At 48.4% G+C, this 19,379-nt stretch overlaps 1 protein-coding gene across 1 annotated transcript; it reads left to right on the top strand.

The window, feature by feature from the left end:
• The first annotated feature begins 11,878 nt into the window (after positions 1-11,878).
• On the top strand, positions 11,879-18,804 carry IRF1 (interferon regulatory factor 1). Its single transcript, XM_079319621.1, has 10 exons — positions 11,879-12,028; positions 13,285-13,376; positions 14,335-14,434; positions 14,634-14,810; positions 15,129-15,178; positions 15,305-15,440; positions 15,609-15,734; positions 16,313-16,356; positions 17,171-17,306; positions 17,739-18,804. The coding sequence occupies exons 2-10, from the start codon at positions 13,290-13,292 to the stop codon at positions 17,837-17,839; spliced, it is 957 nt and encodes a 318-aa protein (XP_079175747.1). The 5' UTR covers positions 11,879-12,028; positions 13,285-13,289; the 3' UTR covers positions 17,840-18,804.
• The last annotated feature ends 575 nt before the right edge of the window (positions 18,805-19,379 follow it).

Here is a 19,379-nt window from a genome sequence, read left to right as displayed (position 1 = left end):
CTCCTTCTGGTGACCTTGTCCAGACCACAGGGTCTCAGAGGCCAAAGCCAGTGCCTGCTTTGTGCCAAAGGACCAGCATGGGCACCTTTGGGATGGGACAAGGGCCAGGAAATGAGAAGGTGACCGCTGTCCCCCTCTCTCCTGGCACACAGGTGTCGTATGTCACATGGGTTCATGTTTGGAGCAGCCTTAAATTCATTTATTTTCTTTCACTTGTGCTGGAGACAGGAGCAGATGTGAGAAATCAAACTGGTCTTCACATGGCTTCAGAAGAGGCAGGGCTGAGTCTTTAGGCAATGACATGTTCCATCTGGACATTACAAGACACACCAGCTGATGTGCCCTTTGCCAGGTTTCTGCCTGCAGAGTAAATAAATGTTTACAGCAGATAAACACACTTGTCTAAGCTGTTTGCATACTCAAGCCCAAAAATCATTAATAATTAATGTACCACCCAGGCAGCTGGGCAAAACTCAGAATGCTTTTTAATAAACTCATTGTAGCTTGTGGGTATGAATACTTGTATCTCAATTTTTCTATTTCTCCCATCTTAGGATGTGAATTGTATCAGCATAATCTTCGAAGGAACAGAACAGCTGAAAAATAATCCAGCTATGAAAAAATTCAGTGTTTTTTTCCAGAGTTTTGAAAGATTGAAGCAATGGGTGATGCCAAACCTGGCAAAAGAGGTAGGAATTTATTTGCTGTCTGCTAGAGGTCATGCAGAAGAGATGTAACAACATCAGATCTATAATTCACAAATCTACATAAGAAAATAATTTCTGTACAGGCTTGTTTTTAGTACATGGAAGAATAAATCCTGGCATTAATTCATGTCCATATCCTTCCCTTGTTCTAATATTCACCTTGATCCACCTCAGAAATAAGGATTCATATGTGTGATAAGCAATATTTTTTAAAGTATAATTTATAAAATTATTTTGAGATTAAAAAGCTCTAAATAATGATTAAATCTTAAGCAATTTCATTTTCTTGATTCATTTTTCAGGGGGAATGTGAAACAGAAAGAAGGAGCACAACAATATTTATAAACAAGCTGAGGACATTCATCCAAAATGTATTAATAAACACAAGAGTGGAGAGTTAGAAGTTTCTAAAATTACTGTAAATTTATATGAGCAGTAAAATCGTTCCTTGTTTACAAACTGTTCCTCCTTTGCATTAAAATTTGGCAGGGCACACCTTCAGCTAAAGTGGTACTGCACTGGTTTGTGTTTGGCACCTCAAAGTATTTGTTGACAAAATGGCATTTGTATTTTGAGATGAATATTTAAATGCTTGATAAACCAAATCATGCAGGAGATTATAGAAAGTCAGTTTTCTACTGGAATATTTTACTGCTCTCACATAACCTCCTTATTCCATAAGCACTGAGAAACCCATTCTGGGATTTTACTCTACCAGCAGCTTTGGTAGATCAGTATAAATTTGACAGCTAATGATTTGTAAGGGTCTGAACACATTAGATTATTTAATGGGTTTTTAATAATGTTAATGGGTAGGAGTGTTTAGATCAGTATAAATTTATCTCTATTAAATGTCAATTAAATTATATTTTGTAGACGAAAGGTTTTTTAAAAAATATATTTATTCTGTGTCTTTGCTACTTTTAATAAAGTGAATAAATGTTTGTCTCTGCCTTTCTGCCCCCACTTTCCCCCCAAATTTCTTCCAAGCTATTCCCACACTTCAGAAAATCTTGTTAGCAGTTAAGGGAATTAGATCCTTGAGGTGAGGGAGCAAATAGCTGAAAGCTGTTTCTACTGATGCACGAATTAAAAACCAGAGAATCCATTAAGGTACCCACCTCTGTGACAGAGTGGAGCTCACGCATTTTCTCTAGCTCCCTGGATGATGTTTACATTTTTTTTCTATGAATATCCCATCATAAATTAATTTTTTATATATATGAGAAGGAAATGACAACAAAATTGAGAAGAGATTTTTGGCGAGAGTGAGAGGTGGCTTCCGTCAGTGTCTTTCTGATCATAGGAGAAGCTTCTTCCAAAATCTATCAATTCTGACACGGTAAAAAAAGAAGCGGAGCAGATGAGCAAGGCACTTGTCACAGTGTTGCCAAGAGTTTGATTTACTTTGTTCCGCACTCCTGTGTCAGAACATGTCAGCTCCTTTTTCAGGGGCATCCTTGGGAACACCGGGGAAAGACGGGTGATAATTCTGTGATAACAAATGCGCAGAAACAAAACATTTTCTTGCCACTTGCTGGAAAAACACAGTTTTTCACAGTATTGCTCCGTAAGCCTAGCAAAGCAGGAACAGCTCCTGGTGAAAAAAGTGTTGGTTGTTTGTAAGCTGTTGGCGCAGACGCTTCGCTCTGCTCAGCCCTCCCAGCAGAGCAGCCTGTGCACAGCAGCGGGAGGCGGCTGACAGCAGGTGGCAACAGGGGACCAGAAATGCTCCAGCCATCTGCCGGGAGAGCTTTCGGCCAGGAAAAAGCTTAGACAGGGCTTTCCTTGCTCCTGGTGCGCCGAGCTCCTGCGCTCAAGCCCCGCAGTGATTCCGCAGTGCCTGCGGCTCCTGGACGAGCCCAGGTGCCCTTGGTGCTCAGCACATCTCCGCAGCAATCTTTGCCCCAGTGCCACCCTGAGGAAGGCAGGCAGTCTCTGTGGGACACCGCTCATCCCCATGAACCCTTTTCCTCGGTTTTCCTGGCGCGGGAAGGAGGCGATAGACCACAAGTCCTTGCCTAGAGAACATCAGCAGAGGGTTTAACCTCGGGTGCAGCCGCGCACAAGTGAAATCCAGCCGGGGAATTGCTCACGGAGAAATTCCCTGGATTCAGAGTGTGCACTTTGAGAAGAGCCAAAAGGTAGAGAAGAAGGAATGGGGGGATTAGGCTGCAGCTACAGCGGGCAGTGGAAAACACTCAGGAATGGTGAGGAGAAACTGTGGACACTGCTGAAGGCTCGTGGGGAACCTAATCGGGGTTTTTCCCAGATTGTTGACTTTTCTTAGGTCCAGCCAGGATCTTTCCCAGGCTGGAAATCCTTCTCAGAGACAAAACAAGGAAAGGCAGAAAGAAAACACAGAGACACCTGGTGTTGACCACTGAGTGGTGTGAGTATTTTGTGATATTTGCACAAAGCACGTTTTTGAAGAGGTGGTGCCTTCTTTGACCAATGAGTCTTTTCTACTTTGTTTTTCGTGATCTCCCTTATATAAATGCCATGGCTTTTCAAGAAATCGCTCCTTCTTGCTGCTTGGGAGTTGTGTTGCTGTATTCTTTCGCTGCTTGCCAGCCCCACAGCGACAGAGAAACGAGTGCACAAAGCCTGAAAAGGACGTGATGAAACTACCCACGAGAAGGAAATGAACTACATTGCTGGCACGATTTAGCAGGGTGAGCTCAGGGTCAGCAAAAAAAAAGGAACTGTAGAACTCTAAAGATAATGGGAGCTGTGTCTGGGTCGCTGTACCCCCAAATCACTGCAGACACCTGCCCTCTGACCCACCTGCATCCTGCTTCAGGGGAGAACTGCTCCAGCTGCACTTTAATATTAACTATGACTTTATATAGGAAGTTGAAAAGAATCATCTTTTCTATCATGCCCAGGGGAAAAAAAAACATATTAATAGTACAAATATGTGCTGAATTATGTGTAATTATTTATTGTATTTTAAGTGTAATATATATTATAGACAGTATATGCTAATATTCCGGGGGCTCTCGACTATATTTTAAAGTATAATATGTAATAAATAACATACCTGTTATATAATTGTTATATAATATTGTATGTAATTTTTCTATTTTATATATAAATCATCAGCAGGGAAAACAGCATACCCTTAACGTGAAACAACAGCAACTTCAATTAACCTTTAATACTTCCCTTTCACACTTTAACTGACCCGGCGAGCATTACTCATCCCAGAGCGCAATTCTGGTTTCCTTCCCCGCGCTCGGCGAGGGGTCAGCGGATCGAGCGGGTGCCTGAGCCCCCCTCGGTGCCCCCGGGGGGGTTTCCCGGTGCGGCCGGGGATTCCCGGCAGAGCGGCTGGAATTTCCGACCTTCCCTACCCCTGACTCATGGTCCGGCTCCGCCCCCGCTCCCAGCCCCTGCCCCGGCCCCGGTCCGGGTCCTGCTTCTGACCGCCGCTCCCGACTCCCGGTCCAGCCCCTGCCCCGACCTCGCCCCCGGTCCCGCCCCGACCCGCCCCCGGCTCTGTTCCAGCTCCGCCCCCGGTCCCAATCCCGGTTCCGCCCCCGGCCCCAGCTCTGCCACCGCTCCCAGTCCCGGTTCCGCCCCCGGCCCCAGCTCTGCTACCGGCCCCAGCTCTGCCACCGGTCCCAGTGCCGGTCCCGGTCCCGCACCCGGCCCCAGCTCTGCCCCGGTCCCGGCCTCGCCTACGACTCTGACCCTGACCCTGACCCTGACCCCGGTCCCGGTCCCGGTCCCGGTCCCCGGGCTCTGTCCCCGGCTCTGCCTCCGGTCCCGGTTCCGATCCCGGCTCCGACCCCCGGCGCCCCCGGCCCCGCCCCGGTCCCGCCCCGGTCCCCCGCGCAGCAGCGCCCCCCGCGGCCGCGCCCGGCAGCGCCGATTCCCGGAAGCCGCGGCCGCTGCTCCCGCAGGAAACCGAAACTGGGCACGGGGGAGGGGAACGGGATGGGATGGGATGGGATGGGATGGGAGGGCAGCGAGATAAACACATAAATGAAACACAAACAACTGCGACACGAAAACTGAGCGGGGGAAAGAGACGGAAGGGGGAAGGATTAAAGAAAAAATTGGGGGCAAAAAAGAGAGATCAAAAAGGGTGGGGGCGGAAGGGGAGAGGATGAAAGAAACAGAAGCAACGAAAAAGGCAAATAAAAGAGGGTCATGAAAAGGGGGGACACGAAAAAAGGAGGACACGAAAAAAGTGGGGACATAAAGAGAGACACGAAAAAGGGGGATACAAAAAAAAAAAAAAAAAAAAAAAAGCCAAAAAATCAAAGGGAGGGGATAACAAAACCCCTCTGATCTGAGATTTCAGCCACAGCTGGAGAGGTGGTGGCTGGGAGTCTCCACTGAGACTGCAGAGTATGCTACAAATAATAATAAAAACATTTAAATCTTTGTTTATTTCAGAAAAAGCCACTCACACCAAACAGGGGAAGGCAATGAGTTTGAACAAGGAATCATGTGGGACAGCTGTTCCCCTCCCCAGGGTCCCCCTCGCTGGTGCTGCTCAAGGGGTTCCCCCATTCCTTGGTTGGGAAAAGGTTGCAAGAAGTCCTTCCCTCCTTACAGATCCACCACTGCCCCTCTGCAGTGGATCAGCTGAGCCACATTTCCCTCCTCCAGCATCCAGCTGCATGTGTCACTTGGTTTTTCCTTTCTTCTTGGGGGGACACAACCAGTACAGCACCCACTCAGAGCATACAAAAAAAACCAAAAAAAACCAAAAAAAAAAAAACAAAAAAAAAACAAAAAAAAAAAAGAAAAAAAAAAAGAGCCAGAAGTGACAACTGTGAGTGCTCTGACCCCAGCAGGCAGGACGGGGCACCACACCTGCCTCAGGCAAATCTGAGCCTTGCTTATGTAAATTGTGGTGTTGTACATTATGGCTGCTGCTCTCCTTCACAGTGTGTCTGGGCAGAGGTGTTTGCAGCTGGCATCAAGGTTAAAAGCCAATCAATAATTAAAATATAGGGAATACAACTCAGATTTTAGCACATTATTTTCACTCTTTGCTATGGTCCTAAAGATCCTCAATGCCACCAGGGCTGCCCTCAGCACTGGGACCAGCAGCCCAGCTCAGACCAGGCTCCCATCCTCTGTTCACCTGCAGTCTATCCCAGATGGGACAAGCCACCTTCCCACTGCATCCTGCCTCCACTTCCCACCCCTCAGCTCCTCATGGCACTGGGTGACATGCCCAGGCACCCATAACTTCTTTGCACAAGGACAGGACAGACTATTTCAAACAAAGCAGGCATTATGGATGTTCTTTCCAAGATGAAGCAGAGGTGAAGCACTCGCAGGTCACTGCACTTCAGCCTCCACTTCCAGCTGCTTTTCCTGGAGGGCAGGAGTCCATCCCCAGGGCTTCCCTGCCTCCTGCTTGAAGGCATACTGGCCTGTTCCAGCTGCTGGAGGGCAGCAGTAGGGTGCAGGCAGGGGCTGGGTGCAGGCAGGGGCTGGAGGTGCAGGCAGGGGCTGGGCAGGAGATGCAGGCAGGGGCTGGGTGCAGGCGGGGCAGGCAGGAGATGCAGGCAGGGGCTGGGTGCAGGCGGGGCAGGCAGGGGCTGGGTGCAGGCAGGGGCTGGGCAGGAGATGCAGGCAGGAGCTGGGTGCAGGAGATGCAGGCAGGGGCTGGGTGCAGGCAGGGGCTGGGCAGGAGATGCAGGCAGGGGCTGGGTGCAGGCGGGGCAGGCAGGAGATGCAGGCAGGGGCTGGGTGCAGGCGGGGCAGGCAGGAGATGCAGGCAGGGGCTGGGTGCAGGAGATGCAGGCAGGGGCTGGGTGCAGGCAGGGGCTGGGCAGGAGATGCAGGCAGGGACAGGCAGGGGCAGGAGGTGCAGGCAGGGGCAGACAGGGGCTGGGCAGGAGGTGGGGGATGGCCTCGATGAGCCCCCAGAAGGCCCCTACCTACCCCTGAGGAGGGCTGGAGGCAAAGCACCACACTGCTACAGGCACTGGGTTGTCCTTCCCTTCTGACAGCTGGGAAGTTTGGCACCTTTTCCAATCAGTCCAGGATGGAGCAAACTTTCCAAGCCAGGAGCCAGATGAGAGGCACAGCTAGCCTTTCCCAGCACGTGCTGCTTGTCCCTTTGGCTTGACTCCTACTCTGCAGAAGGCTAGCTGGGCAGGAGGTCCATTCCCACTCTCAGATGGATACTCTAAGGGCAAATAAAAGAACTTGAAGACACAACTCACCTTTTTTTTCTACTGCTACCAGCCCCAGCTTCACTGGCCAGGATTTCAGCAGTTTCAAGTGCACAGATTCCCATTTGATTTGGGGGGTTACTGGCCAGGGTGCCAGGAGACCACAGGGCACCCTGGGTCAGCACAGCCCTGTGACTGTCCCACACCTGCTCCACTTGCCCTGGGTGAAGACCCACATGCACCAGGAGAGGTCCAAGTCTGCCTGGCCTATTCCAGGGAGCTGCAGGTCTGCTGCAGGTCTGCAGAGCTGCCAGGTGCCTGAAGCTCACAGTATTTCTCTCAACTAATTGTTCATGACATGTCTGTGTCCTCCTTCAAGATGGAGAGGGAAGTAAGGAGCATGGAAAGTCCTCAAGTTAAGTTTTTGCAATTTCCTTTATTCCCGCCAAAACAAGCTCAGAATTTCTTTTTGGTTTAAATAAAAAATCTGCTGTGCTATCATTGTGAAGAACTGGAATGATTTTGAGTCTTGAGATAGGTCTCTCCAATTCCAGGAAACTGTAAACGGCCCATCCCAGGATATATTTGTTGTAGCCTGCAGATCAGAGCACTTGCAGGGATTACATCATGCCAGCTGGGCAGAGTTTCAACATTTCTGACATTCATTCTCCTGCATGTGCTTCAAGCAAAGTTCCTTTCTGTAAAACAGGCATTTATAAGAAATGGAAACAGCTTGCAGCCAGCCCTGCACCCTCACAGCTCCTGACCCAGAAGCAGCTAGATTTGGTTGTCTGCCTTGGCAGCTTTAACGGCTGATACTCCATCCCTGCTCCCGAAAAAAACCACTCTGCATTAACCCCTCACTGCCTGGAAAGCCCTTGGAAGGAGGAGGCATTTCCTGCCCATGGATTACCTCTGTCACCAACTGTGACAGCAGTTGGGTGCTCCTTAGTGGGGAACCATGACAATGCTGAGGTTATACAAACAGCTCTGCACCCATTTTTTATGCCTTGCTCCAAAAAGGAAGGTTTGTTTCTGGGTTGATGGGGAAAAGGGCACAGAGGCAGGTGGTGGTGGGTGTGGTGGAGAGTTAGAAAGACTTGAATTAGAGCAGGTTTCTCTTAAAGCAGGTAGAAAAGAGGAACAAACAAACCTTCACAGAGTGGGTTCTGGGAATGGGAAGGTCCTTATGCAGAGATGGAAGGAAGCAGCCAGGGCCACGAGGAAAGAGATAAGAGTCTCCCTCTCACTCTGCTCTGACAAACCCCTCTACAAACCCCTGCTCCATCCTGTGGTTGTGTACTCCCCCCACACAAACACTGCCTGGGCTTGCAGAGCCTGCCTGGGGTCACTACCAAGTCACCAGAGGCAACTTTCTGTGGCAGCTGCCAACCCCATCTCTCCATCTCCCCATCTCTCCCTGTCTCCATCTCCCCATTTTCCCATTGTCAGAGCAAAGATTTCCCACTGTGGGCCTTCTCCCCAGGCTGGATTCCTAGGGGAAGGGAAAATCTTCAAAGACAAGACTGTCATGAGCACTTGGTATAATGCTCAAGCTCTTTGCTCCCAGGACACCATAGAGATTTAGAACCTGAGGCTCACCTGGAGGTGCATGAAGCTTTTAAGTCTGTACCCATGTCAGCCAGCATGTCTGCACTGAAGTGTGCTGGTTTTCTGCCCTTTACCCTCCAGCTTCTCAAAGTGTTTCTGAATGTTTAGAGCCTCAGGTTCACCCTCTGGCACACAGGGTTCTGTATTAACACGATTTCTTTCCTATAGCTCAGATCAGAGCCATCCTGAGCTGCTTTAACGAGAAGAGTGATGATGCCAGAGAGGAGAGACCCATGTTTGAGCCTCTATATCTGATCCATAACCCTCCCTCCTTAGAGGCCATGCCAGGAGCTCCATGGCTGATGTCATCCAGGTCACATTTTTGCATCACTTAAATTACAGTCTTCCTAGAAGCTCCTTATCTCAGGGCACTGGCTGAGGGGGAGAGGGACATGTTATAGGACAACAAACACGACTTGCTGGAGGATGTTTGGGATTGAAATTGGTTTTAAAAGACATACCATTAAATATTGCTTCTGCATTCAACAATCCTAGACTTGGGATCTGCCTGGATCAAGTAAATGTGATAAAATATGTCAGTGATTTGCTTCTCTGTGTCTCAACTTACCAATAAAAGAAGGGAACTGGAAATTCATGGAGGGAGTATGAAAAAGGTGAACAAGGTAAGACACCTGTGAAATAAAGCTGGAGCAGGGCTATGGTTCTGCAGAGAATAAAGATGTTGACATTATGGAAATTCTTGGGTGATTAACTGGGTGGAGCAGAAGGGCTTTATGGCCAACCATTTATTGACTCCCTGAGATTATTCCTTCATTATACTTTTATATAGGACAAATTTAAGTAAATATTCTTACTATATTAGGTAAACTACTGAAAGAGTGATTAGTGTAGTGGGATAAATGAGAGGAAGGAATCAGTTTAATAAGGAGGACATTTTGTAAGTGTGGTGTAAGGGAGTTTGACAATAATATTGTGGAGACAGAGTTTCCTTGTTTCAGGAGAAAGATAGTAAAAAAGCAAACAAATATAAGGCATCTCAGGCTGGGCAGGTCCTGCTCCATGGAAACATGCCATGCAGATGTGGGACAGGACACAGATAGAAAGGTCAATTAAGTTTCATTATGTAGGATCTGTCTGAGTTCAAACCCGAGGAAAGAAGATGAGATTGAGGGGTGGGGCTGTTGACTTTCCTTCATGCATTTCTGTTCTAGGTCTATTTATTTGGTGTCTGATGTCAATTCCTGAAAAGATACTAAAAGACTAAAAAGCCAGTAAGGGTCTCAAGAGTACTGAACTCATAGATCAAAAAAGAGTTACTATTAAAAATTCAGTCATTTAAGGTGTTAGATACATTTGGTGTACACAGACCTTGGCCCGTGAAACAAGGAAGCTCAGAATTAATTTTTTCTAAAGCTGGGTGAGTGTTGAAAGCAAACCATGGGAGTTTGTAGCTCAAAAGCAATCAGCATAATCTTTTTTTGTCAATATTTAGGTTGTATAAGAGGTGGTGTGACTATTTTTGTAGATGACATTTACACTGAAATATCAAATATCTTCTCTTTTTCAGGCTATGTTTATGTTAGCTTCTATTTGTCTAGTAATATCTAGTATTTATCCTTCTTTGATTATTTGCTAATTTACCTAATATGTTGTATCTTTACCTATGGTGAAATCTCGGTGGTGAATGGTGCCTCCCTCAGCACAAAGACTGGAAGATCCTACCACAAGTTAAATGTGTCAAGCAAACAAAAAAACATTAGTTAAGAGAAAGCATGGGACTCCTACAGGGTGTTTCTCTGCAGTTAAAAACAAGGTTGGGGCTTTTTTTTCATCTATATGTTAAAGGAAGAAAACTTGCCAGAGCAGGCAGTCGGTGTGGTGGTGTCACACTTCTGTCTCAGCTGCCCATGCATCTTTGTATCTCTCTCCCAATATAAATTCCTGTTGCATATGACTACAAACCTTCCTTGAAGTTATGGAAGTAAATAAAAATGCTCTAATATTCCGCTGAATGGAATGCACCTTGAAGACATTGGGTGAAAATCTAATCCCCTTGTCATACAGTCACAGTGGACTGAAGAGAAATCCTGGTGGTTTCAGTAACCTTCTGTCATTATGCCATTTCCCTCCCTCAGGTTTAATCCAAGAGGGATAAGAGGGGACAATGCCATTGGCCACTCTTTTTCATAGAATCACAGAATCCCAGGGTGTTTTGGATTAGAAGGGACCTTGAAGGTGCCAACACCTTGCAATAAGGACACCTTTCACCAGACCAGCTTGCTTCAAGCCCCATCCAACACATCCTTGAACACTTTGGGACAGAGCATCCTCTCTGGGTAACCTGTTGCAGGGCATCACCACCCTCACAGGGAAGAATTTATTTTAAGTATCTGATCTCAACCTATCCTTCTCTCAAGCATGAAACCATTTCCCCTTGTGCTGCCACTCGTCTGCTGAGGCCAGGTGGGTATCTGGCACACGCTGGTCCCTGGTTTAGGTGCACCATGGTGAGCACCAGAATTGCTTTGGGGACTCCACCGTCTCTCCTAGAGAAGGGGGCTAGATCACTCTGCGGGATGGGGGCTGGATCCCTTGTGGGGACGGGGACTGGGTCCTTCCATGGGACAGGGACTGCATGCCTCTGTGGGACAGGGACTAGATCCCTCCACGGGACAGAGACTGGATTCTTGGGCGGGACAGCAGCTGGATCCCCGCGGGGTTTGGTGCTGGATCGGTCCATAGCTCGGTGCTGGATCCGTCCATAGTTCGGTGCTGCGTCCGTGCACAGCTCGGTTCTAGATCCCCCCGTGGTTCGGTGCCGGGTCCGTGCACAGCTCGGTGCCGGCTGGGTCCCTAGCTCGGTGCCGGCTCGGTCCCTAGCTCGGTGCCGGCTCGGTCCCTAGCTCGGTGCCGGGCCCATGCACAGCTCGGTGCCGGGTCCGTGCACAGCTCGGTGCCGGCTGGGTCCCTAGCTCGGTGCCGGGTCCATGCACAGCTCGGTGCCGGCTGGGTCCATAGCTCGGTGCTGGCTCGGTCCCTAGCTCGGTGCCGGGTCCATGCACAGCTCGGTGCTGGCTCGGTCCCTAGCTCGGTGCTGGCTCGGTCCCTAGCTCGGTGCCGGCTCGGTCCCTAGCTCGGTGCCGGCTCGGTCCCTAGCTCGGTGCCGGGTCCATGCACAGCTCGGTGCCGGCTCGGTCCCTAGCTCGGTGCCGGGTCCATGCACAGCTCGGTGCTGGCTCGGTCCCTAGCTCGGTGCCGGGTCCATGCACAGCTCGGTACCGGCTCGGTCCCTAGCTCGGTGCCGGGTCCCGCGGGGCGGGCGCGGGGCGGGGCCGGCCTCGCAGCGGGGGAGCCGCGCCCCCCCGAGCCGCTGGTGCTACAACAGCGTGATTTCCCCGAAGTGATGCTGCGGCCGCCGCCAATGGCGAGCGCGGCCAGCCCTCGGCGCGGCGCGGATTGGCCGGGCGGCGGCCGGGCCCGGGCGCGGGGAATCCCGGAGCCGCCGCGTTATACCCGCGGGCGCGGCCGGCGGCAGCCAGAGCAGGCGGCGGGCGGCGGGAGCGCGACAGCGGGGACACAGCTCGGCACTGCAGGCACAGCGAGGTGGGTCACGGGGCAACCTGTGCTGTGCTATGCTGTGCTATAGCCTATCCTATAGCCTATATACTATATACTATATACTGTATACTATATACTATATTCTATATACTATACACTATCCTATACGATCCTATCCTATACGATCCTATACGATCCATCTTCTATATCCTATATCACATCCTATATCCTATATCCTATATCCTATCCTATATCCTATCCTGTCTTGTCCTGTCCTATCCTATATCCTATCCTGTCTTGTCCTGTCCTATCCTATGCCCCCATTAGCCCCCCACTTTGCGCAGCACGGAGGTTTCAGGGTCCGTGGGAGCGGTGCCTCTGTCGTGCGGGGGAGTTTTGGAGGCGGAGCGGGCGCGTCGCTCCGGCAGCCGTCGGGGGGGCACCGCGCATCTCTCCTGCGGGCCCGGGGAGGGACAGGCTGGGTGGCAGTCTCTGCGGGCCCGGGGAGGGACAGGCTGGGCGGCTGTCCCTCGCCCCCCCGGTCCGGGCACGGCTCAGCTCCGCGATCAGCCCCGGCGGAGCGGGCGGCCGAGCGCCGCTGCTCGGGACAGCGCTTGGCAGACCCGGGCACTTTCCGGGCTCTCGTCCCGCCCCCGCGGAGCGGGTCGCTGGTAAAAGTTAGGAAAGTGTTCTTTAGGCAGTCTTGGCCTGTGTGTCTTGGGAAAACACCACAAACAGGAAATTATTTGTGCAAAGGAAGCGCCGGGAGGGCCGGTCCTTGCGGCGGCAGCGTCCGGCTCCTCGGGACGGGCCGTGGTGGAATTGGGGAATTGGGGAACTGGGGGATACCCACCTGAAGCGGCGCCGCTGCCCCTACCTTGCGCAACTTAATTAATAATAAACTTTTCAGTAGAGGCTTGTGCAGTCGGTGCCAGTCGGTGGCTGCGGAGTGGGGAACACCCGCACCCAGCGCGGGGCTGGCTCCCCCCCAGAACCGGGCTCGAAGCGGGCCCGAGCGGCCCCGCGCTGAGCTGCCCACGCAGCACGGGCTGAACACCCACTGCTGCCATCGGCCTCTGCCGAATTCCAAACCTGAGCCTGTCCTGGAGCTGAGCCAGCTGCAGCAGGAAGCATTTCCCACCAGGAGCAGGTGAGAGGCTCTGAAGGAGAGTTAAGACTGTGGGAAAGTAGTTCTGTCATTGGTGGTGGTGCTGAGCACAGAAGGTGGGGAATGAGTAACACTGTAGAGTGGTTGAACTGGTGATGAGGTTTGTCTGACCTGTTTGTTCCTTCTTTCACAGCCACCATGCCAGTGTCCAGAATGCGCATGAGGCCCTGGCTGGAAATGCAGATTGATTCCAATCAAATACCAGGACTGATATGGATTAACAAGGTGAGGCTGCGTTGTACTATTAGCATCTTTATTAGTGCTATTAGTGTATCATTAACAATCCTTGCTCTTAAATGACACTAAATACAAGATCATAAAGGAAAAGGATGAAGAAAACTTGACAGCATTATGTTTAAAAAGCAAATTTTTGTTTGCAGAAAAGGTAGCTCTGGTTGGTACACAGTGGAGTAGTTCCATTTTTCCCTCAGAAAATTCCCAGGAGGGGAATGATAAATTGCAGTGAAAGCATTTCTGAGTATATTGGAGAATGAAGAAACCTTCAAAATCACTTTTAACTCCTGCTGTTCACTGAGCCAAGTCTCCTGTCCCAGATAAGCAGCTGCTATTATACTCCAGTTGCTTCAATTTTTAAGATTCAGCCTGAAAGAAATGTTGTATTTTTTGTCTGTAAGGCCAAAACGTCTGTTACCAGGCTGTAGCACAGGTTGAGATCACTGAGCTTATTGAACCAAGTCTCTGAAGTTTCCATATCCATCCCAAGAGGATATTTAAGCTACATTTTTGGTAGGATTGCTGCAGGATCTTATGGGCAAATTAAAAAAGGGATTCTCCAACAAAGTGTATCCAGAAAAAATGCTGTAATTTGTGACATATTAATGGGTATGCAATGTATTGAAATTATTCTGGGATAGAGTTGATAATATTGCCCACTTCTGCTGTACTGTAGCACCTTTGGGTTTTTTTCCCAGTTTCAGAAACCATAAAAAGCCTTAAATGCTATAGACAAAATAGATGGAACCATGGCTATTTAATTAAAATATAGATTAAATAGCCATTGTAGTTATATGCCAATAATTATAAACCCCCCATATTCTAAAATCTAGAATGGGGGGGGGGATTAACATTTCTGACCTGCAACTGAGAACTCTGATTAAATCCCATTCCAAACTGGCATGTGGTGTTTCTTTTGTAATTTAAATCTCTATTGGTTTAATTTCAGGACAAGAGGATATTCCAAATCCCATGGAAACATGCAGCTAAGCATGGCTGGGACATGGAGAAGGATGCCTGTCTTTTCAGGAGCTGGGCCATTCATACAGGTGTGTGCTGGCTTTACATTCCCATCTGTCATATGACTATCTTAAACAAGGCATATTTTTTTTGCCTTGACTTACACTGGTAGTTAGATTAACTACTAGTGTATATAACAGGAAATAGAATGTTAGTATCTCTTGGTGGGAAAAAACAGCACTGGAAAGTCTAAAATACACAACTCATCTCTTATACCTACCTTTATAGGAAGGTATAAAGAAGGTGAAAAAGATCCTGATCCAAAAACCTGGAAGGCAAATTTCCGCTGTGCCATGAACTCCCTGCCTGACATCGAAGAAGTGAAGGATAAAAGCATCAACAAGGGCTCCAGTGCTGTCAGGGTTTACAGGATGCTGCCACCCTTGACAAAGCATCAGAAGAAAGGTAAACCCTTGCCCATCCAGCCAGAGTCACACTGGTAAACAGCCCTTAAATGCCCTGCTCTGTATCAGCAGGGGCTAACAGACCTGTTGGTAGCACTGGTGCTACTGGGCTTGCTCACTGATTATTGTTGGGAACAGCTTGTACAAACAATTAATTTTATCCCAAATTCCTTAAACATGCCTAAAGGCAGCATCAAGGGGTCATGGGGACTGGCTGGTGCTGTCAGTGGTTGAGCTTGCTGAGCAGGTTTCAGGGCTGCAAGAGCTCACACTTGCCTAAAATGGGCAGCCCTTTCTCACATTCGTCTTTATTTCACAGAAAGGAAGTCAAAGTCTTCAAGAGAAGCAAGAAACAGGAGCAAGAGAAAGGTATGTGTCTGTAGAGGCAGCTGAAGAAGTTAGAGGTTTTGGTGGTTTTCTTTCTTAACTCTTTTTTCATATGGGAACCTGTGTGTACTTAGACAAGTCTTTCATGCTTTACCCTTGTTTTCACAGTGTTACGAAGAGACAAGGGTGAGAGAGTCAGCAGAAAGCTTAACCAGCACTCCTTTGCCAGATGACCACAGTGGCTACACCATTCACGACTATGCAGGGCAGGAAGTGGAGGTGGAGAGCACAGCCCTCAGCTTAGGTGAGACACTGGGTTTGGGTCTGAGCAGAGTGGAAAATGCCACTCGGGCTGAGCCCACAGTCAGAGATGAGTCTTGGGGCTGGGGCAGCTGCAGTGTCAGACTGGCAGGGAGGAAGCAGAGGTGCCTGTGTCTGTCCTGTGAGTACCAGCTCCTGGTGCATCCCACAGGCCTGTCCCCCTGCAAGGTGAGTGGCTCCCTGACTGACTGGAGGCCAGCAATGGAAGTGACCGTGGCTGACAGCACCAACGACCTCTACCAGCTCCAGGTGTCTCCCCTGGCTTCATCCTCTGAAGGTGGGTATTGCTTTTCTCCTGCCCCACTCTTTCACTGGTCTGCTGGAGGCAAGGCATCAGAATGAAGGAGGAGAAACAAGAGCTGTTTTGTAGAAAAAACAACCCCCATCTGATAGATTTGGGAGTTTGGAGTTACCAAACCAAACAGGGTCCAGAAGGGAAGAGCTGGCACATGCCACCTGCCCACGGGTGAAAAGCTCTGAAATGCCACCTGCTTCAGCAGAGATGGTGGAGGTAGCCATGCTTCCCACTGGGAAAATTAATAATTAACACACATATACCAGAGTGGTTCTTCACTTGGGGTGCAAATCATCTTCCTCCTGTCATGTTCCACAGCAACTGGGCTCTGCTCTGTTGAGTCCTGGGGAGATATCAGAGCCCTGCACCTCAACATGCAGTTGTTGAAGAGCATCAGAGATGAAGGGCTGTGAGGAGTCTGGGGTGGGCATGAATAAAATGTAGTCATGTTGTGTGACAAGAGAATATGATGCAGGTTCTGTGGTGAAGAAGCAGAAGTATGAGGCCTAAAAGTTGACATCTATGTTTTCTTCCTTTTTTTTTATGTGTTGACAAAACAGTCACAGATGAAGATGAAGAGGAAATAAATCCAGATATTTTTAAGGTAAAAACAGCCCTTCTGGTCAGAATAAAATTGTCCAAAGTTGGTGTTTGTACCAAGAGAGGGAGGGAAGCAAGTATTTGATCCAGTCTCCTGTGAGCTGAACATAGACTTTCTTAATGAAAAAGCCTGAAAAATTAAATATAAATAGAAAGCTGCTTTGCAAACATGAACTGGAGAGAGCACACCCATGGAAATACTGACCCTTCATGTGAAAGTCAGAGGAAGTTACTGAGTACTGCTAGGAGAAGAGGTTCATAGATCATTAAGGTTGAAAAAGATCTCTAAGACATCAAGTCCAACCATCAGCCCAGCACCACCACCATGTTCATTAAACCATGTCCTCAAGTGCCATATCCTCATGTTTTTGAAAACTTCCAGGGATGGTGACTCCACTGCTTTGCTGAGCAGCCTGTTCCAGTGCTTGACAACCCTTCCTATGAAAATTTCCTCCCTTATATCCAATATAAACGTCCCCTGGCACAACTTGTGGCCATTTCCTTGATCTCAGGTTCTTGTATTAGGGTCTGCAAAGATCCTCTAGACTTTCCTATTTTGCCCTTCCCTCCACCCCTGACATGTTAATCTTCTAATCTCCATGTCCAGACATGTCACTCATCCCACTGATAAGATAGGAAAAGGTGCTCCAGCCCTTGCTGTTTTGCATGAGCTTTTTTTTTTTTTTTTTTAAACTGTGACAAAACAAGTTTTATATAACTTAGCATGAGAAAAAAGAACTTGATCTTGTTGCTTGCCTGTCTTCTAATTAAAAGTAATTAATTAAAGCATTTTTTACCATCTCCTCCTTCTCTTCCAGCTGCTTGGACCAGCCCAAGACTGGCACAACACCAGCATTGGGGGGAAAGGCTTTCTCACCAACGAGTCAGGCACCCAGAGCCTGTGCAGCACCTACAGCTTCAAGGAGCAGGATGTGGACAGTGACACCATGTCAGGTACAGGCTCCTGGGCTACCCCTGACAGTCAGGACCACAGGATGATGCAGGAAGGAAATGGAGGAATTCACCATCCTTGTGATCTGAGATTTCCAAGCAGCCTGCTGGAAAGCTGTAAGGAATTTGTTGATATGAAGAAAAAGTCAAAAACACCTCCAATAAGCAAAGCCTGCAGATTTCAGGGTTATGCATGTGTGTTAGGTCAGCTTTCAGGAACTCCTTGGAATATAACTGAAGGATTTCCTCTAGCAATAGCTTAAATGAAACAGCTTAATAGAAAGTGTTTGATGTATTCTAGGAAAATAATAGGCTAAAGTATTTACTCTCATCTGAGAGATCTTTCAATTTTTTATATTTATTTTTAATATATCTATATGCTATTTTGCTCTTGCTGAATTAATTCAGTGTCCATTCTCGGTTCCTTTTCTCTAGGAGAGATGGATTTCAGGTTCTTTGACCAGAAAAGCAGCCTAGACTTCTCCTGGCTGGATACAGTGAGGCCCACCATGCAAGTCATTCCCTGTGGATTGTAAACCCTTGGCTTCCCAACCACAAACTGCTCTTGGATAGAAACTCCAACAAGCGTGGAAAGAATGGAAGAAATGTTTTGTTACTGACTAAAGGAAGAAAGTAGCTTTTCTGTTTGGTCTCAGTTGCAGGCCTGGAAAGGTTAGCATGAAAAACACCATTGTCAATGTAAAAAAGGATCCTCACCTTGTTAGCAGGACTCTGGCACTGGAGGTGCTCAGCTGCAGCTCCCACCTTCTTGGTCTGGAGTGAAACTTCTGCTGGAAGGTGTCACTGTGCCATGGAGTCTGACTGGTGGGGCACCACGAGCCCAGGGAGCAGGTTACCATCCTCCCCATGTGTGGTGATGAGCACTTTACCCACAGAGTACTCAGAGGAGACACTGCAGATAACTCTCTGACCTATTAGTTTTGGTTGCTGCTTCCCTGTGCAACACTGGTGACATTGAGCATAACAACTGTCATTACACTTTCACAGAAAAAACTGTGCTAACAGGCTGTCTCTTTGATTTACTCCATCATATAGTCCATCTTTCAGACCTTTCAAACTCTGTAAATAGACCATTTAAATGTGAAAATTCAGTTTAGGCTTTGCTTCCACCTTGTCCATTCCCCAGGGGCACTCATAGGATGCTCTCTGCCATAGGCATGTCCTATCCCTTTCCTCACAGGAGTTCAAGAGCTGCTGCATGAAGCAATTTTGCACTGAGAGGGGCAGAGCTCTTTATTTTTACCATGCCTTTTGCAAATTCCTTCTGGCACTCTGTGGGGATTCCTCCAGTACTGCACACAAGCTGTAACATCCCACAGATTCTCTGGATCAGCATGTGCTGGATGGAATTGGTTCTAATGTGTGTCTGTAATAGATAGGAAATTCAAATCACTAAGCTGTAACAGTCTATTTTCTTGTACATTTTATTTTTGTATATAAAGTGTTGTATATTTGTTTTAGTAAAATGTTTTATATATTACATGTTTACTTTTTCTCATGGAAGAGCTCTGAGGATGCATTCCAGCTTCCTTGAAAATACCCAAACAGATGTGCTGTTGAAAGAGAGACAGTTGGAGGGGTTTTTTCATGACTCATGAAAGGACAGAGAGTTTACTTTGCTCTCATTTCCAACCCCCTAGCCTCTTCCAAGTGCAGCTGCTGGGTAGAATCCTACATGTAAGGCAAGGGGATCCCTGGTGCTGTGCATTGTGGGGTACTTGGTTTGTATTTTTGCATTTGTCATCCTCTGCAATACAGACCTGACACAGAGCCAGATTACAGGCTACACTAAAAGGGAAAAGCAAGCTGGTTTTACCCTGAATGTTGGATTCATTTGCTGTTCTTCATGCTGTAAAGGTTCACCGTTACTGCATCGTGTGTGGTTGGATACAAGTGAGGCTGAGGCAGTGTCTGAGAGCCACAGCCACTGACACTGCCTGGAAAACCCCTGTACTCTGCTGGCCTTTGCTGAATAACTTCATTTCCTGGCCAGGACCGAGGAGAATATCAGGCTGCAGGAGAGGAAGACCCAGCCCAAAGGGCTGGAACAAAGAG

Source organism: Erithacus rubecula (assembly GCF_903797595.1).
Source record: "Erithacus rubecula genome assembly, chromosome: 16".
Taxonomy (NCBI): domain Eukaryota; kingdom Metazoa; phylum Chordata; class Aves; order Passeriformes; family Muscicapidae; genus Erithacus; species Erithacus rubecula.
Note: the sequence above shows the minus strand (reverse complement) of the source record. Positions and strands in the feature narration are given on the sequence as shown.